Source organism: Pteropus vampyrus, unplaced genomic scaffold, assembly GCF_000151845.1.
Source record: "Pteropus vampyrus isolate Shadow unplaced genomic scaffold, Pvam_2.0 Scaffold33, whole genome shotgun sequence".
Taxonomy (NCBI): Eukaryota; Metazoa; Chordata; class Mammalia; order Chiroptera; family Pteropodidae; genus Pteropus; species Pteropus vampyrus.
Window position 1 is genome coordinate 8621126 of NW_011888814.1, and position 18089 is coordinate 8639214.

The 18089-nt window shown below is 35.4% G+C and overlaps 1 protein-coding gene across 2 annotated transcripts in view; it reads right to left on the reverse strand.

Moving 5' to 3' along the window:
* Positions 1-18089, reverse strand: part of TNPO3 (transportin 3) — a 72100-nt gene that overhangs the window by 5460 nt on the left and 48551 nt on the right. For both annotated transcript variants that reach the window (XM_011357207.2, XM_023528922.1), the window contains exons 12-21: positions 17635-17826; positions 15553-15644; positions 14644-14720; positions 13269-13329; positions 12261-12401; positions 9821-9937; positions 8849-8943; positions 7826-7982; positions 6520-6687; positions 3397-3509 (exon numbers count right to left, since the gene is read on the reverse strand). In XM_011357207.2, coding sequence (XP_011355509.1) covers positions 3397-3509; positions 6520-6687; positions 7826-7982; positions 8849-8943; positions 9821-9937; positions 12261-12401; positions 13269-13329; positions 14644-14720; positions 15553-15644; positions 17635-17826 — 1213 coding nt within the window. The remainder of the gene's footprint in view (positions 1-3396; positions 3510-6519; positions 6688-7825; positions 7983-8848; positions 8944-9820; positions 9938-12260; positions 12402-13268; positions 13330-14643; positions 14721-15552; positions 15645-17634; positions 17827-18089) is intronic.

An 18089-nucleotide genomic window follows, 5' to 3' on the forward strand; every position in this document is an offset into this window, starting at 1 on the left:
AAAATAACACTCTGAGATTGGAATTACTAACCCTATTCTACAGATGAATAAGCTGAAGTAAGTGGGAACATTCAAACTAGCATCCTTGACTCTAAGCCCAGTCCTTTGCGGGTTCTCTGCAGGCTCCCATTTGCTCTAAGGAAATCAGAGCCAATATGACCCTGCCCTCCGACTGATCAACACTAGATGGAAAAGAGCAAAAACAGAGAGGGACAACTGTTAATTTTTCCCTCCCTGAGACAACTTGTAGATGGAATACTACTTATACTGGGAGGATTCATAACATAAAGAAATAAAATAATTTTGTAAGGTCATCCCAGCCAATATATGCCTACCTAGTAGAGGGGAAATCCCCTCTTCTGGCAAAATGTGTCATGAAGGCAGGCAGTCACATGCTATTTTCCAGTCATGCATGCCACTTGATCTATGGCCAAAAGTCAATTACTTCTGGGGCATGAAATTAAGCAACTTAGTAAGCTATAAGATAGCACTCAAAAGGTTTCATATTTTAACATTAACAAAATTATTAGAAATAATCTGGGAGGTGAGAAAGTAAACCAATTTATAAAGTGACATTAAGAAATCAGTTCTGAGAAAAGAGTAGCTCTTATGCCTAAAATTTATTTTCTCTCCCCTTTAAAAACTTGGTCTGGTTTTAATTATAAAAGTATACCACATGCTCATGAAAGAAATGCAAACAGTACAGAGGCTGAGAAAAAAGGAAAGTCTCCCTCCCCTCTCATCCTGATCCTATGGTGTATCTTCCCAGAAAAGTAGCCTGTATAGATATAACATTTATGATAAAACAGCTTTTAAAAGTGCATGTTGGTTCATTTACAATAGCATCAAAAAGAATAAAATATTTAAACTACAAAACGTTGCTGCAATAAATTGAAGACACCAATAAATGGAAAGACAATTTGTGTTCACTGGCTAAAGACTCAACATTGTTAAGATGTCAATACTATCCAAAGTGATCTACAGATTCAATGCAATCCCTATTAAAAATCACAACTGATTTTTTTTTTTTTTGGTAGAAACAGAAAAAATCTCCTAAAATTCATATGGAATCTCAAGGGACCTTGAACAGCCAAAATAATCTTGAAAAAGAACAATGCTGAAGGTCTCACATTGCCCAATTTCAAAACTTATTACAAAGCCATAGTAACCAACATGATATGGCACTGGCAAAAAGACAGACAGACAGACAGACAGACAGACAGACAGACAGGACCAATGGAATAGAATAGAGCCCGGAAATTAAACTCTCACATACATGGTCAAATGATTTTCAATAAAGATGCCATTCAATACAGAAAATGGCAATGCTGGGAAACCTGGATAGCCACATGCAAAAGAATGAACTTGGACCCTTTACATATATTATATACAAACACTAACTCAAAATGGATCAAAGACCTAAATGTTAAGACCTAAAACTATAAAACTCTTAGGAAAAAACATGGAAAAAGTTTCATGACATTAGATGTGGTAAGGATTTCTTGGATATGACATCAAAAGCACAGGCAACAAAAGTAAAAATAGATATGGAGAAATGAGAACCCTGTGTACTATTGGCAGGAATATAAACTGGTATAGCCACTATAGAAAGCAGTATGGAGGTTCCTCAAATAATTAAACATAGAATTGCCACATAATCCAGCAATTCCACTTCTAGGTATCTATCTAAAGGAACTGAAAACAGGGTCTTAAAGAGATAAGTGTATACTCATGGTCACTGCAGCATTATTCATAATAGCCAAGACATGGAAGCAACCTGAATGTCTATGAATGGATAAATACAATGTAGTATACACATACAATGAAATATTATGTAGCCTTAAAAAGGAAGGAAATTAACATATGCTACAACACAGATGAACCTTGAGGACATTATGCTAAGTGAGCCAAAAAAGAACAAATAAATACTGTATGATTTCACTTATATGAATTACCTAGAGTAGTCAAATTTAAAAAAACAGAAAGCAGAATGATGGTTGCCAGGGGCAGGCGGGAGTAGGGAATGGGAAGTTATTGTTCAATGGGTATATACATTCGGTTTTGCAAGATGAAAAATTCTGGAGATTCACAACAATGTGAATTGTACTTAACACTATTGGATGGCACACTTAAAAACGGTTAAGATGATAAATTTTGTATTTTATCAAAATTAAAAACACTTTAAGTGTCACTTTTGCCTTTTATAATATATCTTATGTTTTTCTGTATTGTGCATTTTTTACTTCTTTTTTAGTGTCACTTACTAGTATAGACATACTGTTAATTATTTAACTATCCTCTTTTGATGGGCAATCAGAATATTTCCAGGTTTTTTTTTTTTCACTATTACCAACTGCATTGCAACACTCATCCTTGGACCTATAAATCATTCAAATGGTATGAATATAAGCCATTGCTTAAAATTTAGTCCAAATTTTTAAGACTCTATAGATAGAAAAAGGAATATCAGGCAAGGTAACACAAAGTTACAAAATCCAATTTAAACTGCTGTCATTAATATTATCAAAGTTCATAATCTTTGATTTAGTGATTTTGAGGAAAACAGTAGAAAGAAGGAAAAGGCTACACTTTCTATATTATCAGTAATACTGAAAAAATGAAACAAACGAATAAACAAACCGAAATAAAAAGCAAATGCCTGTTAATAGAGGCACACTGTAAGGAAATCAAGCAGCACCTATATAAAATAATAATTAGGAAGACTTATATAGCTATTATTTAAAATGTTTATTATGTTCACAGTAAAAAAAAAAACACTATGTACACTTAACATTTTAATGGGGCTGTAAGCAAGTGGTTCATGGGCCTAATGCATCCCAGGGAGGTGCTTTGTTTAGTCTGCATGAAATGTGAATTTGAGTATCTTTATGCATGGTGAAATTCTCCAATTTACTGCACTCTATATCACTCTATAATGTTTTACAACCAATGCTTCGCCTATTTAGGCACCGGTATTCTTGACCTCTGAATATGGATGAGAACTGAGAAGGACTTCAAAAAGGAAAAGACCGATCTCCTACAGGGTAATGGGCTGTCCAGTGCATCTTTCTTTTGGAAGAAATAATACTTCCTCTTACTCATTAAGATCTTATACCAATTAATACATATGTACAATAAAAATTATAAGCACATATACGGCACTGTGGTGTTTTCCCCAAGATTGGTTTCCAATGCTAATTTGTGCGAGTCAAGGCTACATGGACAGTAAAATGTGAACATACAAAAGGCACACAAGAAACATACTCCTGGGCAGATCTATAACTAAGATGGTATAAGAAACAAAGATATATTGTTTCTACACACCCCAGCGGCTGTTCATTCTTTAAAAAACAAAACAAAACAAAACAAAAAAAACCCCACACCAGCATCACTTACCTAGTGACTTGTTTGTGGAAATCCGTTAATTGTTTATGTGTCACTGTGACAGCTCCAACAGTTGTCTCCTTTGGCAAACCTTTCAAGGAATTCTCTAACCATCGACAAAAGGTCTGTACCGAGAAGAGGGATGAGAGTTTTAAAAGGAGGCAAGAATTACTCAACTGGGACTCTACAGGTAGCAATAAAACCCCACAAGTTTTCCTTAGTAGTATTAGTTCCCCCAGACCTGGAACCAAAGATAGGGATTAATAAAAGTACTATTTTTAGACTTTCCAACCCTATGGGGGTTGGAATAATTTATAAAGGCGTGCCTAGACTTCCCTTCAAAGGGGCAGCAGGCATCATTTCAGAGAGAGCCCTTCTATCTGGGAAGGGAAGTCTCTTCCGGATGATGCTATTGTTCTGTACCTGTCATTAAACTTATATAATATTCTAAAATTAAACAGCAGCCAGAAAACTCTTGAGTGTAAAGATCAAAGGCAATCCAAAACAAAGGTCAGTTACTAGAAAGAGCAGAAAGTTGAGTATGTAAACATGTCACAAAGTATGTATGTAATATAAATCCAGAATCTTAAGGCTTTTAAGGTCATCTCTCTCGTAAGTCATATTGGTAAGATCATTTGTGATAATCGACCATTCGTCAGGTTAGAAAATTTGTGTTGCTCACTCTTGTTGCTATTTAAAAGAATTTATTTATATCCAAGTATAGTCTCTTTATACCTTTCATATGCACAAAAATTGCTTGTCCTTACCCCCTGCCCCATTACTTCCTTCCTCTTCAAACTAAAAATCAAAATTCTAGAGAATTCTTCTGGGTTCTTATTTTTAGCTAAATTGTTCTTTGAGTCAGCTCTAATTTTTCTTCACGCCTTTCTTAAGTAGGAAGTATAGTTTGCTCATAATTTTTGGCTTACTGTTTTTATATTACATATTTTCCCATTATGTTGATTTATGATCATAATAGACCAGAGCAAAAGTAAATATTCCACTATAAATGCTTTTTAAAAGCACTGCATAATTCTCCAAATGCTGCCCCCAAAGAAGACAACAACTCAGACAAAAACAAGCAGGTATAAAAGATTCAGGAAGAACCCCTAATTGACAAAGTTTTAGCATCCAAAAATTGCCCATGATTTAAACTATAGTATCCCCCCAAACAAAAACAATAGGAAACTAAAAAGCAAAAAACTAATTAGCTAGCATATAATGGGCCTTATCATCCTCCAGTAAAGGAATCTGAGAAATTTGGTTGAAAACAGTGAATAAATTTGTTACAGATGGGTATACAACAAAGAAAGGAAGGAACAGAATAAAGGGCTTTAATTTTAATAGTTCACTCAAGTGAAGAGACAAAGCTGGTATGTTATCTTCTACTGAAAAATTTGTGAACTTTGAAAATGGTGTAATTAAGAAAGTGCTCAAGAATGTAAATTTTCTTTAGACTTAAATCCTTAATTACAATTTCAATTGGTTTAGGGTATAGACAACCCAAATTTATGTGAGTTCCTTTAGAAAAACTCAGTCGTAGTTGATTTTATAGAAAACAATCACTTTAAATTACTTGTTAAGTCGTAGGTACATAATAAACTCTTAAGTTAAGAACACATGGCTACCTGGTTTCTATTCCTGCCCAAACTTGCTATTTTCATTTTCTTGTTCATTAGCACATAACTGTATGTTTACAAATCTAGAATGTTTATTAAAATTAAATTTATGTAAGTCTTTTGTTACCTGGGAACCAAATATATTTCTAAAAAAGTGAAAAAGTATAGAAATTTTATTTTTCACGTCAAGGACTTTGGGGCTTGAACTTGTTGGTCTCTGGGGCTTGCAGAGGAATTTCAGGAAAACACAAAAATATTACTGTATCATACTGAAATAGAATATATGTATTGAACAACTAGCAATGGAAACTATTGGTACTATTCATTCCTGAAGTACTTGAACTTATATGGAAGATCTGCAGAGCTATTTGATAAAACCAAAGTAATACAGGAGCCTCAGAGTTTGATGTGTAAGAATTAAATTTCACGTGGCCGTTCCTAAAGTATAAACCCAAAGAAAATGTTAGAAACCTATTAAAGTGTCCTTACATGTGACTGTTTTTGTCTGATGAGCCAAAGATCAAGTAAAGCATATGCCGACTAAGTCAATACACAACCAGTCACAACCGCATTTTGGAGATGAACACACAAATCCAAGACTAGGCAGAACTTCTCGCTCAGTCATATCAGAGTCCAGCAGTAGAAGTGCACTCCATTTTGTGAAACTGCTGAAATTGAGGCTAAGAACTGCCATCAAAGATATAAAGTAGGAGACACTAACCATTAGGATATAAATGGACTTAAAAATTGTAAGTTACTTATGAATCTGGACTTTTCTGTTCCAGAAGACAGCTCACTTTAACTAGGTCCAACTGTGTACTTTTCTGAACTGCTTTATATTAATATTAAAAATAACAAATCTGATTTTAAAAATAATTTATAGGCTATGGTATACTTTACCACTATGCTCAAAACTTTCATGTAGTACACATAACCTGATTTATGATCACGTGGCCCAGCACTGAAACTACTTGGAGATTATTGGATAGCCTAAAAAAATTTCCATGCTCAGGTGATAAAGAACCAGAAGAACCTGGTTCAAGAACTGAAACAAGAAGCAAATAAATCTAAAGGGGAAACAAATCCAAGTACATATTGAGAGCTAGTTTTATACCTATATGCCTCCAAATGCTCTGGCTAGGGAACCATACAGTGCTATCTAAGGAGCCTGAAGTGAACACTTCCTGAATAACCTGTTAATACTATATAACTGATAACATGGGCATGTCTCACAAGTGAACAAATTTCTCACTGGCCTGCCGCACAGCTAATTTCCATGCTTAGTATTCATTTCTGGTAATAAATACACCCCATGACAGTGATACAAATACACTTTGGAGAACCCAATGATAAATTACTGCCCTTCTAAAGGCCCCTTCATCTAACAATTAAACCTAGCAATATGCCTAAATTAGGTTCTACAACATACAACAGGGCTAGTTTCAAAGTTATTGTTGGCGTCAATGAATCAAAATTGAGGACTAGGAGAATGGATTCCTTACGAAAAGAACCTTACCGGTCTGTCAACTTGCATGATTTCCCACAGCACTTCGGCCACATCTGGTAGGGTATAGGGGGGGAGACAAAAGCAGCATGTGTGGAGCAGCTGGCTTACAAGTTGCTGTCCAAGCTGGTTCATCACCTGTCCAATCAGTTCTTTCCGTAACTCAAAGTCTTCTTCATGCTGTAAGAAAATAGGAGCCCTGGGTGAGTTTTAATTTTAACTTTCCAAAGACCAAGTACTCTTTCTCCTTTAGTCTTGCAATATCTCTTTCCTGGTTAAGAAAGTATATTATACAACATCTGGATTCACAAAATCCACTAAATGTCTTGTCATTAGGAAAAAAATGTTAAGAGTTTAGTATCAAGGAAATGGGCATGAGTTTCAGCTGAGATGACCTTAACTCTTAAATTTTTCATGCATAGAAGGCAGAAGACAAACAGTGGTTAAAGATGAAGGGTAGCAATTTCCTTAATCATTTCTTTCTGTGAAAAAGTAACAAAGTAACCCTTTTTCCTTTTTAAAAACCAACTGAAATAAGAATCAAAGACTTGTATCAGGTATCAAATACATCTTATTTTTTTCCTTTTTATAGTCTTTGAATACACATATTTCTAACATCTTGAAAAAAATAATTTTACTTTTTTATTCTAGCTATTTTTATTTCTCTCCTTTTATTGCCAAACTTCTTAATAATAATTAAGCCTAGTCACATACTTGCTTACTTGTTCACTGTTCTCCCTCACCTTCAATTTTACTCCATATCTACCCAAATCTACCTTTGAAAACTTCGTGAACCACTTTAGCACTCCAGCCAAACAGGTCTCTTAATTGTCTACTAACACACTTAGTGCTTTCCTGACTTTCTCTGCTCATGATTTATACCCAGACTATCTTTCCCACTCCAGTCCATCCAAATTCTACATATAGTTTATGGTGCCACTGAGGGCCCTCCTCTGCCGCAAAGTTATCTCAACCCACATCTTTCCAAAGAGCTTTTTCCCTCTCTGATCTCATAGCAATCATGACTTATCGACTCATCTGACAATCAAATACTGCCTTCTTGTTGTCTTTATCCCTTCAACTAGACAACAAATGGCTTGGTAACAGAGATAATTTTAGATTGTTTTATACAACTTACTGCATTTAGTACAGGTTGTCTTAAATCTAATAGTTGATGTTTTTGTTAGTGAACGATCCACTATACTACATGCCAACCAATGCAGATCAAATAAGGAGACAGATATCCCTAAGGAAAAGAAGAAGAAATATGAGAAGATAGTGAGCTGAAAAGTAGAAAAGGCACAATGTTTATACTCACATCATTGGCTACCCCTGTATGGATGAGGTCTCGAAGGAACCGCATGACGCTACAATTGGCATCCCGGTGGTCAAGGGTAGTAGAAGCAATGGCCCACTGTAAGATAGGGATGACCACCTGGCTCCTCAGCAAGGTAACAGGGCTACGTTGAATAAATCTGGTGTGGAAAAACAGGCTAGGTATAAATGACAGTTATAAAAGTAGCCAGGGTAAAAGGCAAAACTATGGAGACAGTAAAAAGATCCATGGTTGCTACGGTTTAGGGGTGTTGGGGAGGAAGGGATGAATAGGTGGAGCACAAGGGAATTTTAGGGTAGTAAAACTATTCTGTATACTATAATGGTGGATACATGTAATTATACATTTGTCCAAACCCACAGAAGGTACAACACCAAGAGTAAACACTAATGTAAACCACAGACTTTGGGTGATAATGATGTGTCCATGTAGGTTCATCAATTCTAACGAATAAACCACTCCAGTGGGGGATGCTGATAGTAAGGAAGGACTGGGGTGGTAGAAGCAGGAGATATATGGAAACTCTATACTTTCTACTCAGTTTTCCACAGGCTTCTTAGATCTTCGAACCCCCAATAATTTAAAAAATAAACGGAAGGAAGGAAGGGAGGGAGGGAGGGAGGAAGGAAGGAAGGAAGGGAGGAGGGATGCTAAGCTCCTCAAGGAAAAAGTTGAGGTGAAGCATAAAAAGTTACAACTACAGGGGATTTGAGAGACTATCTAGTCAAATGTTTCTACCAAGCTTATTTTTACTGTCTTGTGCATGTCCCCTGTTCATGACAGGAACTCAGCTACCTACCTCTGCTCCTAACCAACTTTTTTTCCTCACTTACGGCAATCGGTATTCTGGCTCAAAATTTAACTGAGTTATGAATTATTAATATTAATCTACCTACTCCATTTACCTCACTTCACAGAGAAAGAAACAGTCAGTGTTAGGTGACAAGACTAAGCAGTAAGGGGGGTGAACAGTAAAAGAAAGGGTTGTTCTTTAGAAGGACTGACCTGGTGGCTAGCCTGAACAGGTCATCCACGGTGTCAGGGTGATTCTGGAGCCCATTCTGCTGTTCTAGGAGCTGAAATGTGGGGATGCACAGTGCCTAAAACAGAAGTGATTTTAAACAAATGCTTTGTATATAAATGCCACAGCATTCAGATCTTCTAAATGTCACAACATATCCAAAGGGAACAAAGAGGGGAAGCACGGACAGGAAAAGACAGAGACTGTGATGAGAATCAGATCAAGAAAAGGAAGAGAGAAATCCTTCTCGGTTGATATGAACAGTTTTCACATATGAAATCCACATTTCAGAAATGGTAGAGGGTATGGATATTAATTGATGAAAATGGATATATGTCATTTCAAAGTTTTAGAAGTTTCTAAGTAAAGACTATGCATATATCCTAGATATGGTTAGTCCACTAAGGGAATAGATGTGAAATTCTAATCATAATATATGAAATAGCAGATGAAATTTTAAGGGAAAGATATCTTGAGAAAAGGAGCATTGTAATTTAATTCCTAATATATTTTTCCCCTTTTGCAACTAGGAGGGAGAAAAAAGAAGTACATGAGGAGTCTTTTCCAATGCTTGCTATTTACTCTAAGTTCACCCCTGCTAAGTAAACTACTTTATTGGCTGTTTCAGGCAGGAAATTAAAAATAAAATCATGCTTGAGCTTAGAGATCCTTTATTTTAAATCCATTTGCCTACTCCCCACTCCCCACAAACACCTATCTCTGGAGTGCATAAATTAGGCAGTAATATCTGTAATGGTCGTTACATTTGTGTGGTCAATCTCTCTTCTTCTCCTAAGCAGTCCTGTCCAGAGAACAACTAGGACGTTTTTCTACCTCTCTGTTATTAGGAAATCAACATGCCTGGGGCAACAGAATTAAAGGTCGGTGAAGAACACACTGCTGAGCCTTTAGACTCTCTAAGCCAAACACTTCTGTACTCTTCAAAGAAAATACACCTGGAGCATGTCTAGGAGTCCCTGCCGACAGCCCTCTTCCATGCCATACTCATCCACGAGGATACTGCCAAGGTACAGGAAACAGGAATGCTGATGGACATGGTACACATTCACCATCTGCCAAGGGAAAAAACAATCAGTTCAATTCTTTACTTTTCAATAAATATCAACTTAGAAAGCTGTCTAGAAGAAATTTAAAAATAGATTGGTCTCTTCTCTTTAAGACAACATACTAAAGCTTGTTGGCAACATTTTTTGAAATTGAAACAGGGCTCACTTCCTCAATAATTTTCAAGTACTCTAGACTTCTTTTGAGCCTTTGACCTTTAATCATGCCAAAACAATGTTACAAGAGAATTATATAATACTTCGAACTAGAAGCAATTAAAGAACTATTATCCAAGGCTTGTGTAATATTTATAACATCATAGCATAGTATACTCTAATTTTCTAACATCTAAAAGTTGCTCTTATGTGCATTAAAAATGACTTAAAAAAATTAGTATAGACATAGCAGGGACAAAAATATCAAATGCCTTCAACTTAGAGGAGATTGTGAAAGTGTTGTTTAAATTGTGAGTTACTCTTTTTAAGTAATCTTTTACTTAAAAGATTAAACCCCTCCGTTTAATCTTTTAAGTAAAAAAGTGTTTCCAATTAAGATACCTGAATTTCAAAAGAATAGAAATTTTAACACAACGTACACATTTAAATTGAATAATTTGTTTAGGAATTTTACCCTACTATCCTCCAAAAATTAAAAGGCTTCTACACATGCATCTATTTATAATGCCATTATAACACATGTATTGATTTTATTATATAAATTCAACTCTAGGAACTTGATAAGGGTAGAGTAACTGACTCTTACCAGCATATACCATGGAAAGAACCTAACATGAGAACTATCAATCTGTTCATTGTTCTATACTCAAAAACTATATGTTCTACTTAATGAATAATGATTTAAGCCAGGAGTTGGCAAATTTTTTCTTAAAGGGGCAGATAGTAAAATTTTAGGTTTTGCTGGCCGTACAATCTTTTAACTACTCAACTTTGCCACTGTAGCACAAAAATGGGCAATAGAGAATACATAAATGAGTAAGTATAGCTATACCTCAGTAAAACTTTATTTACAAAAACTTTACTTATAAACTACAGGCCCACTGGCTGTAGTTTGCTGATCTCTGATTTATGGTACTTTTAAGAATAATTTTCATGTTTGTCACATGTGTTGACTTTAGAACACACTTCTATATGACGCGTTAGTCTACTCTATTGGGTTGGTCACATATTTAATTAGCAGGAAAAAAATTAAAATCGTGAGGTATCCTCCAACAGCAAAGGGGCATTAAATCAGGTTATATTGAACCCAGAATGTATTTCACCAAAGAGGACCCTTGACCAGAGGTGGACACAGCCTAAATACAAACTACATACTGTTGTACTCAGGATATAGTAAATATAGAAAATCACCAGAAATTAAATACCCGGACAAACTTTAATCAAATTTACAATTTAAGGAGGCACGGTTGTGCAAGTGCCAACTAACACTGAACTAGCATGACCCTGACTGAGGGTGAGTTTTTCCCTTAAAGTGCAGAATTTAAGGGGACGCTCACTATCAGGGTCAGCTCCTAAGAGTGTTCGCCTCCTAAAATCTGCACTGTTGGTGCCCTGCCAAAATGGAAAAAGGTCACTTCAGGTTGGGTAGGTGCAGTCTAGCCTAAAGCCTTGTCGTTTTCCTCACAGAATGAGTGCAAAATTTAAGAAAGTCCTTGCTCAGAGTTCTGCAAATGAAAGACTGGCACCTGGTCTTGCCTCCCTCAATTTTGTGCCCCTTGCACCTCACTTGCCTCAATCTTGTTCTGGCTCTGCTATAAGGTTAACATCAACACAAATTACTTAGCAAACTAAGTCACTAGTCATGGGTGTCTCATATAAAAATCTAGATAAGATCTTAAGAGAACCTCATACAGTTGCGTCACCATCATAATCACATATCGATCTTGGTGAATAAAAGAGTCAAATTTATATCCTGACAAATAAGAGACTTATGTGAACAACTGCCTATGGTCAAGATAGAAGAAAATCCCTTTGGGTCAAAAAACAGCAAAGTTTAACTTGCCACATTTTAAAAAAGGAAATTAATATAAAAATGTTTATCATTGCTATATAAGAGTTGAGCACTAAAGTCATTCTCTTTTCCTAATTTTACACCGGAATGTACTGCTAATTAGACTATCCCTATACAGAATATACAGGCTGTTTCCCTCATAAGACAACACACCTATCAAAGCCACTACTTATCTCTTTCAAATATTTTTTCCTTCATATTTGATAAATACAAAGTATTTCACATTTTATCAGCAGAGTTTTTGTTCTAAAGGCTCCTTTTTCATTCTGCACACTTTACATTTTCCTCTTGTGGAGAACTTACCTGTGTGACTAGTGGCTGTAGCAAGGCTGCAGATCCTTTGCCTACACAGCGAACAGCAAAGCGGAGGCATCTGCAACAACGCTCTACAATTCGATTATCAGCCCGGTGCTTATTTAGAGTCTCAGATAAAACTGGCCATATCTGAGTTAAAGGTAAAAGAGCACAAGACAGAAAATAATGAACAACTAAGAGCTTAAAAAAAAATGTTCCCAAACTGGTAACATTTAATTTGGCTTTTAAATAATTTGGAAAAAGCTTCCTTTTATAGGCCTGATTCTGGCTGGTGGGTATGTATACACATGTGCAGAGATACAATACATTATTTATCACTAAAACACAATCATTTCTTATGAGAAGCATGGTAAATATTAAGAACATGTGTATCTTTACCAAAAAATAAAGATACACATTTTCCTAAACTTTCAACTTCCTGATTTAGGATGGGAAGAATCAGGATGAATTATAGAGGAAGAGATGTTAAAAGATAGTTCTAAGGTATGGAAGACCTTGAACAAGAGAACTAGAATTAAGAAAATGACATTTTTTGATATCATTGAACACACAGGATATCTGGTGTTTCCTCCCAGAATCTGAAAAACATTTCTCAAACCATGCCTTTTGATCCTTACATTACCCTTAGTGGAAAAAGCATAAGGGAAATAAGCTATCGGTGGGGAAATCAAAGCCATGAAGGTTAATTGGCTTTGTCAAAAATTTTTTGCTAGTCTTGATCAGGCCCGCTAGTAACTCTAGGATTTTCACAGTTCATCTCTCCCTACTTCTTTGGCCTCTCAATGTATTTCCCTACAGCCTGTTTTCCTATGAAACCTATAATCAAAAACATTTATTTAGATTGTTCTATTTCTCTTTTCATTGATATTTAAACTGTATCAACAAATTGAATCTTCCTCTGAACCTAGAAGAAAGTACCTTCTCACTTTAGTTACTCACAATATTGTAAAGAAAAAGGAAAAAAGCCTTGTTCCATAGGCATATGTTAGCACTTACTTCCTGTATGACTTTTTGGCACGGATGATTCTGTCCATTTTCCACAATGGGATTGGTGTGTCTGGTGGAAGGCAACAGCCCAAATCAGTGAAAGAAGAGCAATTTCACTGAGAACCCAAAGCCCTGCCCATTAGTTTATTTAGTACCAATTTCACCAAAACAAACAAAAAAACAGATAGTAAAGTTATTTTTATGACTCAACACCTTTTCTTTCTATTCCACTGAAACAAACATGAGCACATAGTTTAAATCACTCTTTTTTTTTTTTTTTTTGCCACCTTTAAGCTACTTCTACCAGAACATGTAAACTCAAACTAACTACGTCATGAATTGTGACAGCGGGGCACTTACGACTATCTTTTTCATTTTTTTCCCCTTTATAAACCTGAATATGAAGTCTTTTCCAAATTAATAAATATATACAGGTTGTCTGAATCCACTGAGAAACCAAGAACTGCTCCATCTCCAGCATTAAGTCAAAAGCTTTAGGAACTCTACAGTCTACCAAATAAGTTTCTCATGATTCTAGTCTGACCCCAAGGATGCACAATATGGGCCCACCTGCAATATGTTAAATCCAACTATTTGTCTAGTTCTAGAATCCACTAATTTGAAGGAAAGCAGGGGGAAAAACTGTATGATTGATTACCAATCTCTTTATAAATGAAAAGAAACTCTTTATACAAGGAAAGCATTACACCAACTCAGAAAAAGATACCTGTTGACAAGAACTAGTAAGCTAAAACAATGCTTATTTTGATGTATTTCACAAGGGCTTTTATGCAACTATTACCCTGATATCCCAGTTATACCTGCAGGTCTCACAAATTATAAATTATGTAACTCAAGATCACTCTTTGAACACTGTCATTCAAATGCTTTTTTAATTATGAGGCTCCTCTTGACTTCAAAGAAGGATTAATTTCACCTGGTCACTGAAGAGGCTTATTTCTTTGTACCCACACACTATATAGTATGTCTGAGTGTGGTCCTTAAAATAGCAAGCAGCAGCAGCGTCACCTGTGAAGTTACCAGCAATGTAATTTCTTGGGTCCTACCCAATCAATCAAACACTCTGGGAACAGGACCTAGCAATCTGTTTTGATAAGCCCTAATGGTGACTTTGGTGCACGCTAAAATTTGAGAATCACTCATCTACAGACAAGAAGAATTAACTACATTTTAAAAGTCTTTTGACAAAGGTCTACCAAGAACAAATTCTTAAAATTTGCCTTTGCCCCAAGACTTCAGGTAATGGCCTTACTCTCCTGACAGATTATAGGAGGTAAATGGAAATTTGAAGAAAAAAACCAACACTTGCTAACTTTAATAAATGGTCTAATTTGAGCTCTTAACCCAAGACAGGCCTTCTTACCTAAATATTACTGCAAGACGATCTAAGAACACAGTGGGATCTGAGGATATGCCGTTGCTGGGCTCCTGAGACAAAAGCTGAAGAGACGGACATTAACACATGGTTGTTATACCTGGAAACACTGCAAAATATACTCTTATACATCAACTTCTGTCTCGATCTGTTTTTTTCTTGAAAGTTACTCAAAGGTGCAAACTTTTAATTAATATTGCCAAATTACTTTCCTCCATCTTACTGCTTCCTAACCAAGACTAAATATTACTAACATTTTACTATATGATCATTGTGTAGTAGAAAACATCATTTAATTTTTTCCATTTACTTTATTATGATTAAGATACTACATATGTTCTATATTAAATTATAAGTTATATATAACATGTATTACATAATTATATTCACATTTCACTTTCTATTACTAAGTTTTAAAATTATAGTTTTATATTTCAAGAGATAAAGCAAGATGCCCCTTATTCTTCTTTCCTAAAATTTCTTAAAATACTTCCACCAGCATAACATTACAGATGAACTTTAGAATCATTTTGTCAGTCTCCTAAAAATCCCATTAGTGTGTTCACTGTTAATGAACTATAATGAAATCTGAGAAGAGCTGACATTTTTACAATATTCTTCATGGATATTGGGTAGGCAATGATTTTGAATGCTAACCTGAATGGTATTTTCTCCATTATATCTTTTAAAGAGTATTACTGGTATAGTGAAAATCTATTGACTTATAGACTACTTATTCCATGCATACAGCTTTGATAGACTTTTTAATTTTAATAACTTTTCTGTTCATTCTCTTGGCTTTTCTAGGTAGATGAAAGATCACTTGTATAATAATTGTCTTTTCCTAACATGTAAACATCTTATATTTGTTTCTCTCCCTTACTTAATTTGACTCACCTTTTTCAACGCCATAACCTGAACAGAACATAGTTCACTAAGACATTCAGTAATCTTATCCAAAGGTAATCTGGCTAGAACAAGTGCTGTCCCTAAAAGACAAAGGAAGATTCAAATGAGGAAAATAAAAGCTGAATTAAGGTAATTAATTGGTCTACATAATATGGTTAATGGAAAAGGTTGACTAATTCTATTCTTTTAAAAAGATCAGCACTGTTTTTTCAAACCACAATATTTTGTTATTGATGGATGGTTTTTCTTTATTTGGTGTAGCCGACCATACTGACTTTCATACTGACATTTACAACTTAAGTTAATATTAAATTATTTCTCTTTGGCAGCCTATCAGTTTAAAAATGTTTAAATATATTTTCCCTTTCAATTCTTCAAAGACTTAAAATATCCTTCATAAAGCCAATGCCAAAGCTATTTTTATATAGCACAGTACAACAGTTCTCGAACTTCCCAGAGATTCTGATTCAGTGGGTCGAAGAGAGCCTTTATTTTTGATAAGCACCATAGTTAATTCTTATCATCACAGAAGTTGAAGAAATACAAACAATTTTTTTGAAAGAATGGGCTGAAATGAGATTTAATTCTAGTTCTACCATAACAGAATTTATGAGTTGGGTAAGGCATTCTCTCTGGGCATCAGTTTCTTTATCTGTAAAATGGTACTAAAGCACCTCCCCCAAATCCAAAGGATGACGAATGAGACTAGGTCCCTTCTAGGACAAAAATCCCTTCAGTATGATTCTTCTCATCTCCTAAAATTCCATTTGACAAAACAGTAATCAGTCTGTAAATCTTCAAACCTAAATAAAAAACTGACCTGATTTTTCCTGACAGTCTATTAGCCATGGATGTGTGGACTTTTATTTAAAACTCAGGGGGAGAAAATCTAACTGAAATATAATTTTTCTCCTTTTAATTCATTCCTACATAAAAGAATGTTAACTAAAAATGTTTTGTATTATCTAGAAGATACCACTGAAAAATGGGATGCCACACTCTATTACAGGTTAGACATCACTTGAGCATCAAGGTTAAATTTCACTAGAAACTGACAAAATAGCAATGATAACCACAGTAGTAGTTACGAAGAATATCTGAATCTGATTTAATGCTTTATTACCTATGCCTATGAAGGGAAACAACAAAAATTCATGCTACCAAAAAAAAAAAAAAATCTGCCTTAAAAAATGCAGTTACACTGGCTGTAAAGGAACTTAGACATAGAAGTGAGAAAGAACAGAGCTAGTTCACATGTAAGGTCATCCAGTCTTGCCAAGGCTGTTTGCCACTCACAGAGGCTTAAAAGATGCTGCATGGATCATATTACCCAGTCTTTTATTTGCTATACCCTAGTCCCCTCTCAACTACCAGCTGTAAAGACTTTACTATCTCTCAAGATAACCCAATCTGTTTTCAGAAAGTTTGGTTAGAAAGCATTTTCTTTCTATGAGCCAGTAAATTGTCAACAGTTGATTACTCACTCATAGAATAAATCTATTCCCTTTTTTATAACATAATATTTCGAATATTTAAAAACAGCCATCATGTTTCAAGTCTCTTCTAAGTCTTTTCTCCTAACCTTAATATCTCGAGCTCCTCTATTACTCTGAGCTTCATCACCACTCTGCCTCTAGATAGGCAATCACTCACTAAGCTGATTAGTAATGGTTAAAGACCATTGAGAGACCAACTTACAGAAGTGATCCAGGCACACTACCTTTAAATTTCCACTTACCTCTTTGGTATGGCAATGCTTATATGATCTCCCTTTTTATTCTTCCTCCAACTCAAAAAGGAACTATTTTTAGTTTGAATGTGTTATCTCCATCCACCCAAAATCTAGGTCTGTGCTATACATATTGTAAGCAGTTTGAATTAGTTATATAGCTTTAAAATATTCTAAGAATGCATGTACACATAATCAACACCCTCTCCTCTTGAGTGGAAAAGCTACCTTCCCCATCACTAAGTACATTGCAACTGAAAAACCAGGACATGACTGATATAAAGTAACTCCCAGAAGTGGCTTAGAGGAGACTGTTCCTGGTTAATAGCTTAAGTGAATACCTTTTAGCAAGCCCACAGCAGCTTCTGGAGACAACATGAAGGAATCGAGGGAACGCGCAATCTCCAGGAGTCCATTAAAGTGCTGAGCCATGTGGTCTCGGCAGACAGAGCAAATGTTATGAATGGCTTTGGCTGCAGCAGAAGCCAGAGGCTTTTCGCACAGGCCTTTCATCAAATAGCCCAACACAGGGTCTAAGGAGAAAAGCCATAGAGTAGAGATAACATATTTGAAACTTAAGGAAGACTTCTAGTTTGTTAGAACAGAGGTTTTCATTCCCTTCTAAAGCAAAAGAACTATTTTTAAAAATAAAATGTGTTCAAACTCCAATATATAAAACATATAAAAATAGAACTGATCTCACTGACATAGTGTCAGGGAGCCCCAAATCTTATCTATACATCTTCCATTTCTTTTCTCATGGCAGTCAACTACTGCTCGTTGCTAGGGCCTCACA